Source organism: Mesoplodon mirus (genome assembly GCF_964341445.2).
Source record: "Mesoplodon mirus genome assembly, chromosome: 13".
NCBI classification, from domain to species: domain Eukaryota; kingdom Metazoa; phylum Chordata; class Mammalia; order Artiodactyla; family Ziphiidae; genus Mesoplodon; species Mesoplodon mirus.
This window is the reverse complement of record NC_138989.1, coordinates 73,962,596-73,985,141: the sequence shown is the minus strand read 5'-3', so window position 1 is coordinate 73,985,141 and position 22,546 is coordinate 73,962,596. Positions and strand designations below refer to the sequence as shown.

The 22,546-nt window shown below is 38.6% G+C and overlaps 1 protein-coding gene across 2 annotated transcripts in view; it reads right to left on the bottom strand.

Annotated features, from left to right (window-relative positions):
• Positions 1 to 22,546, bottom strand: part of MALT1 (MALT1 paracaspase) — a 62,852-nt gene that overhangs the window by 8,881 nt on the left and 31,425 nt on the right. For both annotated transcript variants that reach the window (XM_082641451.1, XM_082641450.1), the window contains 7 exons: positions 22,439 to 22,465; positions 20,675 to 20,707; positions 15,000 to 15,203; positions 6,487 to 6,664; positions 5,021 to 5,095; positions 4,565 to 4,692; positions 624 to 773 (listed from right to left, as the gene is read on the bottom strand). In XM_082641451.1, the coding sequence (XP_082497577.1) occupies positions 624 to 773; positions 4,565 to 4,692; positions 5,021 to 5,095; positions 6,487 to 6,664; positions 15,000 to 15,203; positions 20,675 to 20,707; positions 22,439 to 22,465 (795 nt within the window). The remainder of the gene's footprint in view (positions 1 to 623; positions 774 to 4,564; positions 4,693 to 5,020; positions 5,096 to 6,486; positions 6,665 to 14,999; positions 15,204 to 20,674; positions 20,708 to 22,438; positions 22,466 to 22,546) is intronic.

Below are 22,546 nucleotides of genomic sequence, written 5' to 3'. Positions count from 1 at the left end.
ATCAAGTAAGCACTACTTCTTGTCCCCATTTTACAGATAACATGTTTATCAAGTAGGGGACTGTCTGATTTTTGAAAAGGCACATTTCAACATCTCACAATATAGGAGAATCTAAGGGATTGTATGTTAGACAAATTGAAAATAGTTGTGTTTTTTTTTGCGGTACGCGGGCCTCTCACTGTTGTGGCCTCTCCCGTTGCGGAGCACAGGCTCTGGACGTGCAGGCTCAGTGGCCATGGCTCACGGGCCCAGCCGCTCCGCAGCATGTGGGATCTTCCTGGACTGGGGCACGAACCCGTGTCCCCTGCATCGGCAGGCGGACTCTCAACCACTGCGCCACCAGGGAAGCCCTTGAAAATAGTTTTAAAGATAGAATTTAAGAATGATCATTTTAATTTTATCAAAGGTGAAAATAATGGGTTAATTTAATATTTCCAACATCAAATAAATCAGTGTAATATCTATAACTGAAACCTTTGCTTAGTCTTGGGTTTACTCACTAGACTAAAATATTTTCCTTACAAAATTCGGAGGAAGGCTGTATATTCAGAAGGAAACACACTTTACGATTTTAATATAAACATATTATAGAAACAGCTCATAGAAAATAGACTTTACTGTACCATGTGCCTTGGCCCACTGGAGATTCCGCACCAGAGATTCTGCAGAATGTGCTGTTCCCTGTATTGGGTCAGTAAGTGCTCTCTTTTCAGATAAGCTACTTCGAATCTCTAGAGCCTGTTTGCCTTTGGTAAGGTGACATTTACCCATATCTAAAAGATAAGAAGTGAATGTAAGTTTTAAGACCACATCCTTTCATTTAGACCAAGAACTCTCCTACAAATCACGCTATATCCTCAATATCACTTATTCACTCAACAGATATTTACCAAGCACCTACTATGTGCCAGGCATGGTTCCAGGTGCTAGGGATATAGCAGTGAGCAAACAGGTAAAAATACTGGACCAGCTCACTTCTAAAGGCCCCTTTCTAGCTTTTATCTTCTATAATTCTATTAATGAATCCCCAATATTTTAAGCCTTGAAATTCACAAAGAGCTGAAAGTATATTTCTTTACTGTATGGGCAGTCATAATTTTATGTCTATACTCTGTTGAGAAATCCATTCTCAACATGATAAACAAATACATTCTCATAATAAATGATGACACAGCTATGAGCAAGTTAAAATATCATGCTGTCTTTACCTAAGACTTATTTTTAAAAAAGGAAATAATGTGTTAAAACTACCAATATGTTAAAGCACCATCACTGTCCTCCCCCAACTCAAAGTAGCCAAAGGACTCTGTATATTCTTATGCAGATTTTAATTTTCACTCATGTAGATATTGGTAAACAGTACGTGCGAATGTTTTAGATTTTGTGCTTAACAAAAATGCTACACACATATTTTTGTAATACTATTTTCATTCAACATAATTTAGAGACTTAGGAATAGGAACAAATCTCTTTAAATTTATAAAACCAGATATTCTTTTATATGAATACATTACAATAAATTTATCCCATTTCTGTATACATTAATAAAAATAAATTAATATCTGTCTTGGGAAAGTAGTGACTTATCTGGGAAAAACAGACATAAAACTCTAAGACTTTATCCCTTTTGCTCACAAAGAGATTCCAAATGTTTTTCTTTCACCAATAGTAAGGTCAGAGAGAGAGAGAGACAGAGTGTGATTTTATATATATGATTATTATATAAACACACACACACACACAGAATGGGAGGGAGGAATATATCAAACAATTGAGAACTAAGTTATATCAACATATTGGGGGTTGGGGGGGAGCCTAAGGGTCGTGAGCATATATAAAATTATATTGTTGTAGGAGAGAAGATATAGAAATCAGTTTTTTAAAAGATGAAAAAGGAAGAATGAGCCAAATAAATTAAATGGTTAAAACAGGTATGAAAAGCCTACGGTAAATGTAGTTGAACTAAATTTTCTAGTTGAAGGAAAAAGATTATCACGTTGGATTTAAATTCATTGATTCTAAATGTGAAAATATTAGAAGCATTCCGTTTAAAATCAGAAATGAGGCAAGAATGTCTACCACTACTACTTTTATTCAACAGTGTCTCAGAGGTCCTAGCTAGTGTGACATAAAGAATGTATCAGAATTCCTCTAAATCAGTAAGAAAAGCAAAAACACTACAATAGAAAAATGGACCAAGGACACAAGCAGATTTTCATAAGAAGACATATGTATTGCCATTAAAAACATGTTCAATATCACTAACAATCAGGGAAACCCAAACCAAAACCACAACGAGATAGTATTTAACACATCTGATTGGCAAAAATAAAAAAGTCTGACATATGAAGCGATGAAGAGAGTGCGAATTTACACGACCTCTTGTACATTACGGGGAAGAGGGTAAGTGTAGATTGGTGCAACCACTTTGCAAAACGGTTTGGCATTATTTCTTAAAATTGAATACTGACATACCCCACGATCCAGTAATTCCAAATACTAGATTTGTACCCCAAAGAAACTCTTGCATACATACTCCAGGAGACATGTAAGAGATTGTTACAACGGTATTGTTCACGATAGTGAAAACTGGGATGTAACTCAAATGCTCAACAGGAGAGCAGCTGAAAAAACTAGTGTGTTTGCACAGTAGAATATTATAATACAGTCAAAATGAATGAACCACAGTCATGCAACAATATGGATTGCTCTTAGCAATATAACATTAACTGAAAAACTTCAAGTCCCAAATACACAGCATAATATCTTTTGATAAAATTAAAAACAACTAAAATTAAAATATACATACTTCTTGCAGACATAATATAAACTCAATTAAAACTATGTAAGAAGCAAATCAAGGGAATGATAAACAAGATTTAGAATGATGGTTACCATGTAAGGGGGGGCAAGGAAAGAGAGAGAGGGAACATATAATTGGATGTAGATTACTGTCAAGGTCTGAGATTCATGTTGAACAACTAATTTCACAAAAACTGTCAGAAGTATGTTCTTAGGGACTTACATCATTAAAAATGAAATACTAATTAAATAATTTTTTCTAGCAGGTCTTGGAGTTTTATATAGTAAGATGGTTTTTGGGTCCCTTAAATGCCATACTGCCAAAACTAGATAGGAAAGAATTTATTTTGCAAGTTCAAGCAACTTAACAATAATGCTGTCTGGAGTACAAAAATCAAAATCTGGGGTCACAGATTAACAACTGGAGCTTTGTAACAGCAATCAGCTTATTTCATATTTTGTTTCATTTGTTTCACACAATTGAAACTAGAAAGGTAGTTTTTCTGCCTTAACTATTTGGTCTATGATCTTTGAATACTTACTTTTTTTCCTGAATATTTTTAAGTTATCCAGAAGATCCAATATTCAAATATATAATAAAATTAAAATATAATCCAGAAGTTCAAATATAAACTCACAGCACATACTGGGATGCCATTCATTGCCATAACAACAAAGTATATATCATATGTGGGTGAACTGGTGCTTTTTACTAAGTGTTAAGATAGTTAATATATCTTAAAGACTAAAATTAGAATAAAACATTTTAGAGTCTCTGAAGCACCTTCACAGATCTCACTTTGAAAATAACTGACATACTCCAAAGGCTTTAGTTTTTTTTTTTAAGCACCAGAACTTTGTCTTCAAATGAGAACTTAAATAGAAGCCCACACAATATGTAAAACAGATAAAAGCAGAACTTCTTTGGTTGAAGAAGGAGGGCCAAAGCTCTGACTGTCTACATTAAAGGGGAAAGTAGTTAAGTGATCCAGCTAAGGGATCTACACCGACAAAAACATGAAAATAAACGAATGTGACTAACAGCAGGTCGTGAAACACTCAGATACAATACACTCAAGCTGCCATCTTTGGAACATCCATGAAACTCCATTTGCTAGTGAGCCAGTTTGTAAAAGAACTGCCTTCTTTTTGATATGACTTGTAAAATGGCATTTCAAAAAACACATGTCAATCTACAGCTGTAACGTGATTATTCAACACCTGACACGAGCACAGCATTATGCCAGGCAGGGAAGGAAGGAATAGAAGGGAATGGAAGACATGGTGTTAGACCTCTAGGATCCTGTCCTTAAAGCAGAATTTTAAAACTACTAAGTTCATCAAGAAAAAAAAAAAAGAACCCAGCTTTTCCCCATAGGGTTTCAGCATTTCTGTAAAGTTTATCTGTCTGATCCTGAAAGGATGCTCATTAGACAGTTTTTTTTTTTTTTTTTTTGCAAATAAGCAGACTGGGCAGCATCAGGCACTAAGCATAGAAACAAGGTGAAGAGCTCTGAGGATTAAACTTCATTTATTTCACAACCATGTCTGGGGTCAGACTTGTACTTCAAGTAATACTGCACAGATGCATGTAGCTAAGCCAATAGGGAAGGAAGGGGGGAAACCTGAGTGTTGTGAACATTACATAAAAAAACTGTCTTATAAGATAAATACGAATTCCAAATCTGCATACTAACAATAGGAATAAAATAATGACCCAACAGAGAACCCTGAGTAGCTTTCTCTTTAGTTTTTATTTTACCTTCTGCAACTTCATCCAGTAACACAGTTATTTTCTTTTCTTCTAATAATCTATCTTTTAAAAATTTCATGAAGATTCCATTTGCCAACCCAGAATGCTGTATCTCAAAGGCTTCTGCTCCTTGACACCTGAAAAAAGACATTTTAAAAAAAGCAAACACTTGCCACATGAGGCTTCTGCAAAAACTGATGAGCCTCATGTACCCCCCTGCCTCTCTCATGGCATCCCAATTAAAGAGTTAATCTTTAAGCAAGAACTAAGTGCTTTGGTGCTTAGTAAAAAGAAGATGCCAAGCTATGAAGTGCTGAAGTCAATTATTTAAAAAATTTCTATCAAGAATATCGAGGCAAATTTATGCCTAGATGGCTATGGATATTTCTAGGATTCTAATTTACAATCAAAAAGAAGTCATCAAAGAATGAAGGAATCCTCAACATGAACATAAAAGTTTCTTACGTGGCATATCCAAACACAATATTGGCAGTGACTTTTAGTGCATCCAAGATTGGGATGGTATCATCGTAGTCATTTCTATTTAAAAGGTAGGAGAGGAGGACAGGTATAAATATGAGAAGTTAAAACAGCATTCTTAAAAGAACATAAATAATAAACATGATACTATCCTATTACACATAACTTAAAATTATAGGTTCAGGGCTTCCCTGGTGGTGCAGTGGTTGAGAGTCCGCCTGCCGATGCAGGGGACATGGGTTCGTGCCCTTGTCCGGGAAGGTCCCACATGCCGCGGAGCAGCTGGGCCCGTGAGCCATGGCCGCTGAGCCTGCGCGTCCGGAGCCTGTGCTCCGCAACGGGAGAGGCTACAACAGTGAGAGGCCCGCGTACCGCAAAAAAAAAAAAAAAAAAAAAAAAAAAAAAATATATATATATATATATATATAGGTTCAAATTCCTTTATCTTATTAGCTACATATTTACCAAAAGTAATCCAGGGCTCCTAAACTATTGAGACAGAAGAGACTCACCTTTTTTCTTGTTAGCTTTAAAACTGGACTTACGTTTGAATTCGGCCATTGGATTTTGATTGGTAAAAGCTGAGCAAGCAAAACACTAAATCTGAGTAGAATCATCATTGGCTCCACTCCTTAGTAACACAATGGCAGACAAATGGGATCCAAATCTTCAAACATCTGCTTCAGCTAAACTTTCTCTGTCTGCAATACCATGACTAACTAGAGGCCCTCACTCCATGCATGGTGTCTCTGCTAATTCCTGGAGGAACAGCTGCAGGGATTGTTAGAAACGTTCTAAAGGCAGGCTGAAGAGCTGTATGTTTTCTTTCTTTTTTTTTTAATTTTAATTTTAATTTATATTATTTATTTTTGGCTGCGTTGGGTCTTCGTTGCTGCACTCAGGCTTTCTCTAGTTGGTGGTGAGCGGGAGCTACTCTTCGTTGTGGTGTGTGGGCTTCTCATTTCAGTGGCTTCTCTTGTTGTGGAGCATGGGCTCTAGTCGTGCGAGCTTCAGTAGTTATGGCACACAGGCTCAGTAGTTGTGGCTCACGGGCTCTAGAGCGCAGGCTCAGTAGTTGTGGCGCACGGGCTTAGGTGCTCCGCGGCATGTGGGATCTTCTCGGACCAGGGCTGGAAACCGTGTCCCCTGCACTGGCAGGTGGATTCTTAACCACTGCGCCACCAGGGAAGTCCCTGTATCTTTTCTTTTATGAGAAAATACCCATGCCCTTTTGTTCTTCACTTTTGTTCTAGAGCAGACAGGAAAAAGTAAAACACACACAGAAAATATATTTTCCTCTAGTTTTCTTCTTCATCAGTTTCAGTCTATAACCTAAAATTCACAAACTTAAGTGATTCCTACCATGCAGAGGTTTGCCTTCAGATTTAACTTGTCAAGGTTGATATTTAACTGACCAACGAGCTTCAGTATATAAAGAATGGACAGTTTACCTTTTCCTGCACATGTCTAACAGGAACACATTGAGTCCGGTTTCTTTTTCTTGCATCAATTTCAGTATATTTTGTACACACAGGCAATTTTCAGACCTATATGGATTTGGAGCATCAACAGGGACCATAAAGCTGTTCCCGAAGTTTTCATAACCATGTCCTGCATAATATAATAGTCCTGAAAAGCAAGAAAAAAGAGCAATTGCACTCTGAACATGTAGCACTCTTTAAGAAAAAAAAAGACGTTAATGCATGCTTATTTAAGAGATGTGCAACTATAAACACAACTCAGTGTTAACTGAATTTGTATTAAATTATTTTGACAACCATCTTCATTTAAGTACTGAATTTTCAACCAACATCAAGATGCTATCCAGAAGTGTATTTTAATTCATAAAGGTAATATATTTGTAACCAATGGTATCATATGGAATGCAGTTTTATCTCATGATGTTAAAATACAAAAAAAAGGCTAAGGACTTCTTTGCTGACTCATGTCTCCTCTGTGAAACCAGAAACTTCTTCAGGGCAGGGCAGTCTTACATTTATCTGTGCATTCCTGGCACACAGCAGGAGTATAGTATTTATTGGATGAAGGAATAAACACAACTCAGACGAACAGCCACTGCAGTGTCAAGTATATGAAATTCCATAGCATTTCCTTACAATATTAGTAAGGGTTATAAAAATGTAAATGTAGCTTTTTCTAAGCAGAGAAAGCTCATTTTATGGATTGTTATTTATTTCCATTATGAGATATGAATATCATTCATGTTCCACCTATGGTCTGTTGAATTAATGATCTAAACTTTGGGTTAGTTTTAGTGTTCAATAGATGAGTCATGGGACTTCCCTGGCGGTCCAGTGGTTAAGACTGCGCTTCCACTGCAGGGGGCGTGGCTTCAGATTGGGGAACTAAGATCGCATAAGCTGTGCAGTGAGGCACCCTCCACCCCCCGCCCCCCCAAAAAAGATGAGTCATTTTCTTTTTACTGAGAAATGGTACGCTAAAAACCGTATCAAACAACTTTAAACACATTCTTGAAGAGAAGTTTGTTTTGGTTGTAAAAACAAAACCAAACCAAAAACAGCAACAACAAAAATACCAGTCTGTGGTTCCTTAGTGAACAGTAAAAAGGCATTTAGATAGCTTTTTTTTTGGTTCCCTCTTTTTAAAAAAAATTTATTTATTTATTTATTTATTTATTTTTGGCTGTGTTGGGTCTTTGTGCGCACGGAGCTTTCTCTAGTTGTGGTGAGCGGGGGCTACTCTTCATTGCGGTGCGCGGGCTTCTCACTGCGGTGGCTTCTCTCATTGTGGAGCACGGGCTCTAGGTGCGCGGGCTTCAGTAGTTGCAGCATGTGGGCTCAGCAGTTGTGGCTCGCGGGCTCTAGAGCACAGGCTCAGTAGTTGTGGTCCACAGTCTTAGTTGCTCCGCGGCATGTGGGATCTTCCCAGACCAGGGATCGAACCCATGTCCCCTGCATTGGCAGGCGGATTCTCAACCACTGCGCCACCAGGGAGGCCCCCCCTAACTCTTTGTAGTTACAGCCCTAACCCCTAGCAAGAATGTGGCTTTAAACGGCCAAGAAAACTTGCTTCCTTTGGCCCTAGAGGGCAGGATCCAGGTTGCCTACTTTTCTTGAACTCCTATTTAAATGAGAAAAATGGGTCTTTCATATGTATCACTTTGGGTAAAAAATGACAAAAGGGGCACACCCATATATTCAGTGTGGGTTTATTCTACCTCAGGTGAGCCCTGAATATTATCATGTAGGCAGTGAGGACAATGAAAAAGAAATGAAGACAGAGTTCCTGGCCCTGAGGGTCTTGCAGTTAATTCAGGCATGCTCATGTTATTAAAGAAAAGCCGGCATCTAATTAAATACCATATATCATGTGATGAGGGCAACCCTGTATGAAATGAATAAAGTGCAGAGAGGAATATCAGTGTAAGGTGAAGCAATAACGGACGGTCTTGAGAGAAAGGGTACGATCTGGAAAGGCAGAGAGAAAGCAAGGTGCGTTACAGGCAGGATGCACAGAAACAAAGCTTGGGCCTGGAATGACAGCTAATGGAAAGGAGACTAGCCTGGCAAGGAATTAAATGATCACTGGAAATGAAAGTAAGAGTGCACAGATAGCATTTTGAAAATCACGACAAAGGGAGTGGGTTTAATTCGCTAAGCCATGAAGATCAAGTAAGTGAAAACACAACCCACAGAATGGGAGAAAATACTTATCTGTCTATAAGGACATATATATTTGTAAGGATGAATCCTATATCTATAAGGACACTTTGTATCCAAAATATATAAAGAACTCTTCAATTCAACAACAAAAAGACAATCCAATTTTAAAACGGGCAAAGGATTTGAATAAACATTTCTCCAAAGACAATATACAAATGGCAAATAAGCACATGAAAAGATGCCCAACATCATTAACCAGGCAAAACAAAATAATGAGATACCATTTCACACTTATTAGCATGGCTATAATCAAAAAGGCAGTAACAAATGCTGACAAGGATGTAGAGAAATTGGAAACCTCGTTTATTTCCAGCAGGAATATACAAATAGTGCAGGCACTTTGGAGTTAGGCAGTTCGTCAAAAAACAAAACTCAGAATTATATGACCCAGCAATTCCACTCCAAGGGAAATATCCAGGAGAACTGAAAACAAGTGTCCACAGAAGAATATGCACACAAATGTTCATAGCAGTGCTATTCATAATATCCCAAAACTGGAAAATGCCTAAGTGCCAATCCGCTGATGAATGGATAAATAAAATGTTCTATATGCACACAATGGACGACTCATTAGCCATAAAAGTAACGCTACCACAGGTGAACCTTAATTACACTGTGCTAAGTGAAAGAAGCCAGACACAAAAGGACGCACATGGAGCGATTCCATTTATATGAAATGTCCTCAATAGACAAATCCAGAGACAGAAAGTGATTTGTTGTTGCCAGGAGTTTGGGGTATGGAGGACTGAGGGGTGACCGCTAATGGATATGGGTTTTCTTTGGGGGGGTGATGAAAATGTTCTGGAATTAGGTGACTGCATAACTTTGTGCATATACTAAAAACCACTGTATACTTTAAAAGAATTGTATACTTTATTTATTTATTTATTTTTTTGGTACGCGGGCCTCTCACTGTTGTGGTCTCTCCCGTTGCAGAGCACAGGCTCCGGAGGCGCAGGCTCAGCGGCCATTCCACGGCATGTGGGATCTTCCCGGACCGGGGCATGAACCCGCGTCCCCTGCATCGGCAGGCGGACTCTCAACCACTGCGCCACTAGGGAAGCCCAAGAATTGTATACTTTAAAAGAGTAAAATTTATACTCTGTCAAGTGTTCAAAATCTGACTCTGCTCTCTCTTTCCTGCTTCCAGAGCAAGACATGCTTATCTGTAACCTTCATGACCCTGCTCAGGTCACGATCTCCTTTCCATCTACCCAAATCTTCACCAAGGCTCCAGGCTTATCTCAGGTTCAGAGCCCTCGGCAACTTACCACCTGGTCTCTAGTTTTCTAACACACTTCAGCCTCACCCTGCTGGGAAATCCTATAGCAGCACTCTTGACACTTAAAGTCATACACAGTATTTGCTTTATTGACATCTTACGGTTCTACGTAGATATAGTTTCTCTGATAAAAGTGATCGTAATAAAAACAGGAATTTTATATTTGCGTAGCATTTTCATGGTTTTCAAAGCATCTTCATACACATGATCTGATTTTAACCCATATAACAATCTTTAAATGACCTATTTAATAGGTGAGGAAATCAAACTTTAAAAGATTAAACAATTTGTTTAAAATCATGTAGCTGATAGGTGTTTGGATTCCATTTACAGTCTTCTCCCCCTCCCATTATATTAAGGGACTTATAATTTTCTTTCCTTTTTTTGGTCGGGCCACGCGGCATGTGGGATCTCAGTTCTCCCACCAGGGATCAAACCCACACCCCCCCAGTGGAAGCTCGGAGTCTTAACCACTGGGCCATCAGGGAAGTCCCGTAATTTTCTTGGAGTATAGATCATGTTCTTTATTTTCTGTATCTCCCTCAACACCCAGAATACTCCTTATCTGGGCTAGGGACCTAACAGGAACTCAGTAATTACTTCTTGACTGCATTAAATTAACAATGCAAACTGGTCAGGGCAGAGGTAGATCTGGAGACCTTTCTAGAAAGAGTCTGACTTTCATTAGAAATGGTACCATTTCTACAACTGATATCATCAAGAGAGAGCCAACCAGAAAGCATGGGTATTGCTCCCAATGTATCACTTAACACATTCTGGCTCCAGCAAGACTTGGTTTGGGAGAAGAAGCAACCTCAAGGGAAGGTTTAGTCTCCATCATCCAGGAAAAGCTAAGTGTGTGGTCCAATGCTTCAGTGCTGTATGCCCAGCTCTGCAATCATGGAGATTAAGGCACTGACAACAAAATACCTTTTCTCCACTGCAGAGTAATTCATGAGAAGTGTAATATGAATTTTTTATCAAAGTCTACATACAAATTATACTGCAGGAGATTAAGCATTTTTATGTTAAATAACTAGACCAAATCACTGTATTTTAAAAATTCCATCTCTAGTACCACTTGTACGTTTAATTAACCACCCTCATTACTCAAGGATAGAAGGGCAAAACAGATCTCTTTTAAAATGTCGAAGAATTCAATGTGGTTAAAAATACAATCTTATACATGAGATCTTTTGGGAATTTTATTTCTTGGGAATATGATTTCTAAGAATATAGTCTGTCACAGATATTTATTTTTGCCTACAGAGAAAATAATTGTTTAAATGGAAGATTTTCCCACTTGAGTTGAGCTGCAGTGCCCCTGCCTGGCACAGGGCTCTGATGAGAACATGCACCACCGTGACCACCAGCGCTGCCGCCATTGACCTACATAGCTCTTTCTACACGCCAGGCACTGTTGGAAGAAAGCCCTTTACTTTTATTATCTCATAATCCTCACAACACATATCTCATAATAAGGTAGGCAGTGTTGTCATCCCCCTCTTACAATGTAAAAGCTGAGACACCGGGAGGTTTAATAGCTCACCCACATTCACATGACTAATAAGTGATAGACCCGGAAGTGGGATGACAGCCAGAGTAACTGCTGCGCTATGTTATACTGTCTCTTTATAATCTACTGCTGGCTTTCTAGTTAACTTTACTCTCAGAAAATATAAAATGTTGGTGTGCTGGTTTTCATCGCTTCACCACACTATCACTTTAAAAACCCCTTCTTTTTTTTCAAATGAAATCTTAGACTGAACCGAACACATAATAACAGATGAAAGCTGGGTTTCTCTATTGAGGCCTGAAGTGGAATGTTGTCCAAATCCCCCATCTATCGGTGAAGGAAAATCTGAATTCAGAAAATTATGACAACAATAGCTACAGTATTTTGAGCGCTTTTAGTGTGCCAGACACAGGTATGATTATTTTATCTTACTTATTCTGGAACAACTTCATTAATTTAGTCTATCCATTTTATAAGTCCTTTTTGGCTTAGAAAAGTGAAATAACTTGGTCTTAGTCACACAGCTAGGAAGCAGAAAAGCCAGAGCGCTGAGCCTGGGGTTGGTTACTCTCAGGTCCGTTACTTAACCACTGAGCTACACGGACGTGAATGATTCCTCTAGAGTGAATGAGGCTTTAGCCTTATTCTGACCAGATTCCTTTAATCTTTTTTTTTCTTTCTTTTCAGGTTTGACATTAGCATTGTATTTTATTTATTTATTTTTTTAAAACATCTTTATTGGAGTATAATTGCTTTACAGTGGTGTGTTAGTTTCTGCTTTATAACAAAGTGAATCAGCTATACATATACATATGTCCCCATTATCTCTTCCCTCTTGCATCTCCCTCCCTCCCACCTTCCCTATCCCGCCCCTCTAGGAGGTCACAAAGCACCGAGCTGATCTCCCTGTGCTATGCGGCTGCTTCCCACTAGCTATTTTACATTTGGTAGTGTATATATGTCCATGCCACTCTCTCACTTCGTCCCAGCTTACCCTTCCCCCTCCCCGTATCCTCAAGTCCATTCTCTAGTAGGTCTGCGTCTTTATTCCTGTCCCCTGCCCCTAGGTTCTTCATGACCTTTTTTTTTTTTTTTTTTTTTAGATTCCCTACATATGTGTTAGCATACGGTATTTGTTCTTCTCTCTCTGACTTACTTCACTCTGTATGACAGACTCTAGGGGACTCCTTTAATCTTGTTTTCTGTCAAAGCACATCTAAGCTGCAGCAAGTGATGAATGTAAAAAGGTGTTAGGTAGGGTGGATATCAAGCCAAATATGTAGTTACTCTCCATCCTAGTTTATCTATACAGCTGAAATCTGTATCCTTATTTATCTTCAAGGACATGTAGTATTTAAGTCAGTTATTCCTGTTCTTAGATTGTGTTTTTAACGTTTATATATGTTTAAAAATTGAGTTACTTATTTTCTGATAATTTTTATTTCTCTCACAAACCCAAGGGCACTATAATACAAAAGGGCATAAACTTGAATGCCTGTGTTTCCCACATCTAATGTGAAATTCCTATGACTCTGCCTTGGCCTCCCCTACCCCTGAAGTACTCCTGGCCCCCCGGGGCTGTCAGCTGGACACAGGGCACAGTCCAGGGGAAACGCCTATGCCCTCAGGCCTCTACCACACTTACATTGAAAGTAGATGTGTCTGATGTTTGGGATATTCACAATACTTCAAAATATAATGCGGCCACCCTGTTAAGACATGAATCAGTAGTATTTAAACATCTTTTCTAGCTTTCTTAAGCTGTCATTTTGCTTTAATATACCTATTTATTCCATATTCCAAGTTGAGGTTTTCATACTTGGGCAAAGCTTCAGCATAAGCTGAACTCTTCTTGCCAAAACTTTAAATATTTCTGGTTCTCAAGCTTGCAGGGGCAATTAAAAGTTTTGATTTAAAAAGCCAAACAAAGGACTTAAAGCCAAGGTGATAATGTCAATAAGGAATGAGAATAAATAATCAAGTACATAATTCTTCATATAATTCCCTCACTCTTAAAATACTTCACCAACCCCAAAACCTAAATCGGTAAATATTTTTCCCTTCTACCTCCTTACTTTTGGGGAAGTTTTAGAAGCCTTTTCCTGTTTAAGCCATCTATGCACTTAAAAATGGAGATAAATTATGTAACATAAAAATAATCAACCAACCACCTTATTAGAGACTAAAAATATAAACCAACTACCACAAAGGCACATTAGTATCATATATTCTACCATATTTTCATAAGAAAAATGAATGGATTCACCCAGATTCATCACTTTATATGCTCATAAACAAGATATGTTATTAAAATGTCAGCATAATAGTTGAAATCCCAAATCTGAGAGGTTTAATTTGTTGATTCACTTGCCTAACAACTGTAATCCTTATTACTTAAGAAGAAACTCATTTAAAACTTACTTAGTATGATTTTAAGACTTTCCCTCATCCCATATACAGTAATGTGTTACATCTTGAAAAATTTTTTTTCTTCCATTAAAAATTCTACTTTGAGAACCTTTAGCAATTGTACCAAGCTTGCCTCATCGTATGACTCTAATTAGAAGTAAAAAGGCTAAATTTAGTAATTATTGAAGTAAAATAATTGGAAAGATATAGAAGCCAAATCGACGCTTTGTTTATCGGTGGCATCCTGACAACAGGCCTGGAAATGTCACTTTCCTGGAAGTTGAATGTTATTATACAACATCGTGGTGAGTACAACTCTGAGAAACATGGCTCATAGCACAACATTTGGCCGTTCCATGCTTGTGGTTATGCTCACTAAAAGAAAGAAATTACCGAAGAAATTGCTTACTACTGACAGCATATTCTCTCTTTAAAGAATCACCGACATATATGTAGTGTTCTTAACGTATTTAAAAGAATGAGAAAAACCATTAAAAATTTACTGTTAGAATTTTTGTGGAGGTCCATCTTTAACTGTATCTGCATAAAACTTTAGTTTACTGATTGTTTTCATATGTCTCACTCACCAACATTTTCTTGTTAAATTCTATTGTAGTTCCCACTAAAAGACCTGAAAATACTATGCAATAGTTAGAAAAAGGAAACAAACGTGAAATGTTCATTCGGTTACAGCATTTTGTACTCTAAACACACACACACACACAGTAATATTTTACATATATGAATATACAATTTGCTATTTGGTCATTGAACTTCACTATACTGTAGCTCTCGTAGTCAATAAAACAAAATCACGTAAGATAGGTAAGAATTCTAATAAGAACATCATTGTTTTGACACATGAAAGTAAAGACATCAAGCTAATGAGTCATATGGAACTATGGAATGAAGATCAAAATCCATCTTTTATTACAAGAATAAAACTTTTCAACAATCCGTTTACCATGCCTTTCTGTTTTTTTAACTCTTAACCTAAACTTATACAAGAAAAATAGTGGATAATTATAAAAGCAAAGATGATAAACATCTTACCATAGACTCCTTTGTCTAAAAGCAGTAAAAATTCATCCACGGCATTACGCATCTCGTATTCAGTAAGATCCAGCAGTGAAACGACTTTGAAATCTAGCTGTCTTAACAAGTTGGTCAATTCATACACATCCACCAAAGGAGCTTTAAGCTTGGGGTGCTCCCAGTAATTCATATTTCCTATCAAAAGAGCAACCTTGTCCTTTGCTATTTAAAAAAAGGGGGGGAGGGAGGGGGAGAAATTTAAAGGAGGATATAAAAATTAAAATAAAACCTAATAAAATGCTTTACAAATAAGATTTCATTATTTAATTTCATTTTAGAGTGATCACTTTACATAGCAGACCAATAAACTCTACTGAGGAATACAGAGGCTGATGAATCAAACAACTGAAATTAATTGATGCTTTTGAGAACCAGGCAAAGGATATTAGCTGTATATGAAGCATAACAGTAACTAATATTAAAGTAATACTTTTACTGATTTACAACAGAAGGAAAGAATATTCAATATAGACTTTCAGAGCAAATTTAAACAATGTTTGGAATTGGGTTCCCATCAAATTAGGTTCTGTGTTGCTGACAATGGAACAGGTTAGAAACAAAAGAAATACCAAAAAGAGGGAAAGGAAGAATTCCCATCAGAGCAGGTAAGGGGAAATACCAAAGAGGAGGGAAAAGCAGGAGTTTAACAAATACTGTATTTTTTAATTTTCAGTTGATGTACTGTCTCCCGTTAGCTTCTTTAAAAAAAATTTCCTGTTTGGGTGAGATGCGGTTACCTCAGGGCTGCATGCAGACTTTTTGTATGAATATCTTAGTGGTTCAATCTGTGACCTTAGTGAACTGAGGCTTTGCTCAAGGACATGGTCTCACACCAAAAGTTCTGTTTGTAAGAGGCAAGAAGATCCACACCTGTGCCTTTAAAAGTACCAGATGGCTTAATCTGGTATATAGCTTGTCCAAAAGAGTTGTGGAAGGCTGAGCATTGCTTAGTGCATAAGAGGTCCTCAGAATTGTACTTTTGCTAGTCGCGGGTGGGGTTAAAGGTTAAAGACTTGAGACTGTGCCATGACAACAGGAACCTGTCATGATGTTTTTCTCAAGGGCTGGCAGTGGGGTGTGTGCAGCACATTATGGTCTAAATCCATGATGGAGACACCAGAGAGCAGCAGAGAAGGTGTAACAGGAGCACATGGCAGTCCCAGCCTGACGCTGGCCAGGACTTGGTGACCAGCCTTTGTCACAAAGTGCTGCTAAGTAGCTTTTTTGTTTGTTTGTTTTGCGGTACGCGGGCCTCTCACTGCTGTGGCCTCTCCCGTTGCAGAGCACAGGCTCCGGACACGCAGGCTCAGCGGCCATGGCTCACGGGCCCAGCCGCTCCACGGCATGTGGGATCTTCCCGGACCGGGGCACGAACCCGCGTCCCCTGCATCGGCTGGCAGACTCTCAACCACTGCACCACCAGGGAAGCCCAAAGTAGCTTATTTATAAATTAATATGGATACCACTCCTATGCAACTGAAACAGGCACAAATAATCACATTGCTGACTTGATGGCTACAATATGTAATCTAATTTCAGATGCTTCAAATCGTTAAGATGATTAAATGTCACCAAAAATCTCTGGTGGAATTTCTTCTCTTTCCACAGAGCATTTAAGTCTAGGGTTAAACAAGGTCTGGAGAAAAACTAGCACCAACTAAAAGAATGTGACCCTCTCAAAGTGGCAGAATACCCCACTTTGTGAAAATCCTCAATACTTCGGTCATGGTATCTTTTTTTTGTTTCTTTGGTCTCGCTGCGCGGCTTGTGCAACAAGGGATTGAACCCGGGCCCTCAGCAGTGAAAGCACCGAGTCCTAACTGCTGGACGGCCAGGGAATTCCCCTTGTCATGGTGTCTTTATTCTACATTGACATTTTCAGAGATTTCTTGCTTATTGCCTATTCTTATGAGTATACACATTTTTGAAAAAAATGAAATGATACTTAAGCCACATTTCTAACTCAATAAAAGTCACTTCAAGTCCTGTACAAATGATAATCTCTTCTTTTATTCCACAGAAAAGGCCAATTTTCAAGACTATTTAATAAATAAGTAAATTGAGACATCAAGCCTCTACTAAACTGCCTTTAGTTTTAAAACTCAATAAAAAAAGTTGAGAATACTCAGGATGGATTTCAATTAGGAGGCAGTATAAAACATGATCACTTGTATTTCCTTTTTTTTTTTAAGTTTCTTCTTAAATAAACTAGAAATGTACTCTTACAGCAATTTACCCACTATATAGGAACACTTCAGCTGGCTGATCCACAGAAAAATTTCAGAGCATTTTTTTTTCTGAGCCCATCAACCCTATCAGAGTTCAGAGCCAATCTCAATACACTGATGGACTCAGTTCAATCTGCTCCTAAGTGAGAGGAGGTGGAGGATGTGTGGTCACTGGCTGACATCATTACAGTCCAAATCATGGGGTTCCCAATGTGATTCAAGTAGTAAAATGTCTGCAAAGCATTGTGGGTTTCGTGGTGGGATATTATGATAGTTTAGGATATATAATAGATTTAAATTTTCTGTTGGCAGAAACCAATTATAAGGTATGTAATAGAAAAAAATCACTGGGGTTTTTGTTCGGAGGAACAGTTGTCAAACTAACCATACAGGCTGTTTCTGCTAAGATCGGTTATTTACTCACTAGTTTTGTTATCTGTTTGGAAGGAACACTTGGTATTATTTATAGAATGCAAGGGTTCAGGGCTTCCCTGGTGGCGCAGTGGTTAAGAATTCGCCTGCCAATACAAGGGACACGGGTTCGAGCCCTGGTCCGGGAAGATCCCACATGCCGCGGAGCAACTAAGCCCGTGCGCCACAACTACTGAGCCTGAGCTCAAGAGCCCCCAAGCCACACTGCTGAAGCCTGCATGCCTAGAGCCTGTGCTCCGCAACAAGAGAAGCCATGACAATGAGAAGCCCGCGCACCGCAACGAAGAGTAGCCCCTGCTCGCCACAACTAGAGAAAAGCCCGTGTACAGCAACGAAGACCCAACACAGCCAAAAATAAATAAATAAATAAATAAATTAAAAAGAAAAGAAAAAGAATGCAAGGGTTCAGCAATTTGAGAACTATGGGGCTTAAAATGTGTGTATCAATAATTGACCATAACTCTTCAAAAACTTTTCCCCAAGGATAATTTTTAACAGCTAGTTCCTAAACCGTCTTGGAGCATTTTGAGCTTGATGGTAATAAAGACGATGGGTAGGGAACTTACCTTGCCCACTCTACTTGCAAAACAGTTCCTGAACGATAGGTGAACTGGGGTGGATTTAGAATAGAGAAGCAGACTGCAGTGGTCGAAATGAGAGATGACAAAAGTCTCATTCCAGGAATTGGTTGTAGAAAGGGAAAGGAAAAGTCAGACTTTAGAGCTATGACAGAGAAAGAAACAGTAAAATTTGAAGTTGAGAAGATAAGAGTGAGGAATCAAAGAAAACTTCAAAATAGCAACTATATAAGCGACTTATGATGGTTTTCAAGTGATAAAATAAATGGAAGATATTTTCTGTAGAAAAACATTTACTGTAAGAGCCACCCACAACTTCTTGAACACAAACCATTCACTGGAAAAAGGAAACACAAACACCAGTTGATTAAGCAACAGGATAAAACAACTTCAGAAAGAGATTTTAACTACATGATCCTAGACGTCTTCCAAAGTTTAATGAAATGTATTCTTTAAAAACTGGTACAAATTACATCATTAATTTTATGTCTGATTATTCTAATAGTGTATTACTCATCTCATCCAAAATGAGTTAATATTAATAAGCAACTGGAAAAGGACCTGGTACATATTAAGTGCTACATAAGTGTTTAAATAAAAAAACCTTTGGCCATCTATCAGTGATTGAGTATTAACATCAACTTTGACTGGGTGAATATGCAGTCCTTGTTGGTCTCATGCATCAGACCTTTTAATTTCTATGTCCTACAAAATAAAGTCCAAGTTCCTTAGACAAAACCATTCATATTCTAATCCAGGCTGCCTTTCCAGCTGTGGTAAGAGGCAGCCCCTGCGGAGCCATGGCTTCCTTGTCTTTAAGCAGTGTGGTCACTCTCACCCTGGCCCCAGCCCCCGGCTCCAAATCTGGGCTGCCCTGTGGTTCTCTCTGAGCATAATGTAGTGTGACACTCTGCCAGTTCTGGGTCTCAACCTTAAGTCCAGAGAGTTTCCGGTTTGGGGATTCAGCCACCATGTAAAGAAATTTAACTACCTGGTGAGACCATGTGGGGAAGGAGGGGAGGAGAGAGAGGGAGAGAGTGAAGTAGACTGAGAATATTACATGACAGGAAAACAGGGGCACGTGCCCTTTTACAGGGACAGCCACTATTTAACCACAACTGACAGCTCTCACTCAAAATCTACCATTTTCGGGAAAATCTAGAAACCTGAATTTATATATGCTATCTGATCAGTGACAACTGATTCTAATTGTTAAACACGGTGTCGGCCACCCTCCTTCCCCAGTCAGTGCCCTTTTCTCCACGGGCTGAGCAATCCCATGTTATGCTACCATTCACAGTGTCAGCCTCCACCTCTATGCTGATGATGCTCAGGACTGTCTCTCCGAGCCTGGCCTCTCCTTAGAGTTCCAGATCCATGTGCACATTTGCCTGCTGTGCATCTCTGCCTAGACGTGACACAGATACCTCAAACTGGTTAGGTCCCAAAATGAGGGTCATCTATCCTTTGAAGCTTGCTTTTGATTCTGTATTCTCTAACTCAGTGGGCTGTATCACCACCTGCCTAGTGGTCCAGCAAGAATCTGAGCAGGCATGGTGATTCCTCTGTACTTTTTATACCCTATAGTGAGGTGATGAAAACAGCTTACTGATTCCATCACCTCAAGGTCTTCTGAATTTGTTCTGTCTTCTTCTGCATGGTCTTGGTACTACCCTGGTTTAGATTCTCATTCTTTCTTATCTAGACCATTGCAACAGTCTCAATTGTTCTCCTAACCTAAACAATGTCTCCCTCCAGTTTATTTTCTACATCGATACTCGACTGGCCTTTCAGAGGGACAAATCTCACCCCTCTATCCAGCTTCCTTCCAATAGCTTGTCTGAGAAATGGGGCTCCTCAAGACCTGGTCTCCTCCTCTCCTCTAGGCTCCTTCTCTTCACGTTCTAGAGGATCGTTTGTTACCTGCCACTCCCCAGATACAACAGGCACCCTGTATTCCTTCTCTACCAAGTTTACTTAGGGTTTCACTTTCCCTCTGTCTGGAAGGCCCTCCTATTCAACATGTAGAGCTGCTACTGCAGCCTCTCCGGCGCTTTCCCAACCTCTAACTCCACCAAGATACAGTACCACTCACGTTTACGTGACCTATACATGTTTCTTATTGCTTATATGTATATTTGTTTGCACATTGACAAAACACAGCAATCACTCCACAGAAGCTGCTCTGGTCCCTGAAACTGAATTCATAATCTTTTAAAGTCTCCTATTCTATAATTTCTTTTATAAATATCCAAAATAAAACATTTGGCTTCGATGTTATTCAAATATTTATAAAAGTTGTCAATTTAAAAAGTCTCAAATCCCTTCATGATCCCCATAAAAGAGTTACATGCTACAATTATATTTTGATTAAGCATTTTAAAGCTCTACTCACCCAAAGGTTGGTCAACTGTTTGCTCTTTATTATCTATAGAAAGGTAAAAATGCAAAAAGATAAGGAGCTGTTATCCATGATACATCTTCGGGGTTAGAGAGATACAGAAACAATGAACAATCACATCAGCAGCACTGAGGGCAGAATGTGGTTTCTAACAGCTAATTTATGATTTTTAAGGTTTTCAGGTTCTTGATTAAAAACATGTACCTAGATGGACAAGAGTCGGAATCGGGCAGGAGAATGTCTCTGGTAACTGATTACCACAGCTGGGGTGATACTCTTTAACATGTTAGGTAGAAATTACAATCTGAAAACGGTTGGTGCTGGAATTTAACATCTACTGAACGATGGCATGGGACTGTTGTACATGCTGTAAATACAACTGATTTAAATAATCTCAATTTATGAGGTATGTACTATTATTACCTCCACTATACAAATAAGGAATCTGAGGCAGAGAAAGACTGAGTCACTTGCCCAATGTTTTCAAGCTAGGAAATCTCATTCCATGGTCACGCTCTTTGCCATTAACTATACATAAAATGAAATACCTCCCACTCTCAAGGACCACGCAGGAAGAGATGCAGGGAAAGATGGAGTTCAGTCAGTAATGTGTCTTTTACTATAGACAGGGTGTTTGCATTTTTAATAATATATATGCTATGAGAGTCCACTAAAAATATATTCTTTTAAACTAAATTTTTTGGTGTTTCTAATTCTTGAGGAGTAACGATATAATGAAGAAGGAGGTCAGGAAAATTTTAGAAGCTTAGTGGTGCTGGTGTGCAAAAGTTTTCCTGAAATAGCTTTTCATAATGTTCATCGAAGGGCATGAAATAACAGACAAATTTAGGAAAAGGGGATTTCTAACCAGATCAAGAGAAGCAACTAGCCACATGACGAGGGTGGTTCTCCAACACCACTTAGTTTTGGGTGCTTGAAGCAAGTCTCACAGGGGCTTCCCAGAGCTCGAGGCTGGCACAGCAGGAATGATATGCGGGTAACAGTGGCATTCTGGTTTGTCTCACTGGCTTATGTGTAATCAGCACAGCCCAATCATCACTCACAATAACAGATGTTTATTAACAAAATATGGGCAGAAAACTAAGCAAACTAGTCATGGTGCTAAAACTATGAGAAATAACATGTCAAGAAATAAGAGGGATCTCTACATATATTAACTGATACATATAACTACCTTCTTATTGTACTCCTGTGAGGTTTTATTTTCAGATATAGTCACAGGTTCCATCAGTGCCTTTCAGAATGCTCACAGCCTGGACTGATGTCCTCGGTCTTCATGGAGTCCTCACTATTACCACGCCTTTCATCTCAGGTAAGGCTTCCCTTTAGCTTAACTTGTTCAGAAATCTGTTCTGATTAAAACTGGCCAAAGAATGATAAATACTCCTGCCAACTGCCAGTCTCTTAATGGTCAATGACTAACTACTCATCTGTGTAGCACTAACAATAATTTTACTTCAGTTACAGACACCCACCCAACTAGCTCAGATGTGTTCAATGACTGGGCAGTTTTGAACAAGGACCCAGGGGTCTGGTGAGTTCAGAGATGTTACCCCTGTCCCTCTTTCAAAGGCTGCTTCTTGTCTTTCAAATTAAAGAGCGTGCATTTCCCCATTTAACTGCCTTTTTATGATACAGAGTTATTCACAATGACAGAGAATATCTATAGTATCTTTAAGTTACTGTATTCAATAACTAAATATCTAAAGCTAATGTTTTAATGTTTGTATTACTCACCGGGATGCCCGAGATTATTTAATTCATCTAAAATAAAATAAGAGAAAATAGATTAAATAATCTTTAAATAATTTAAATAGATTTAAATAACCTTTAAATAAGCTGCCA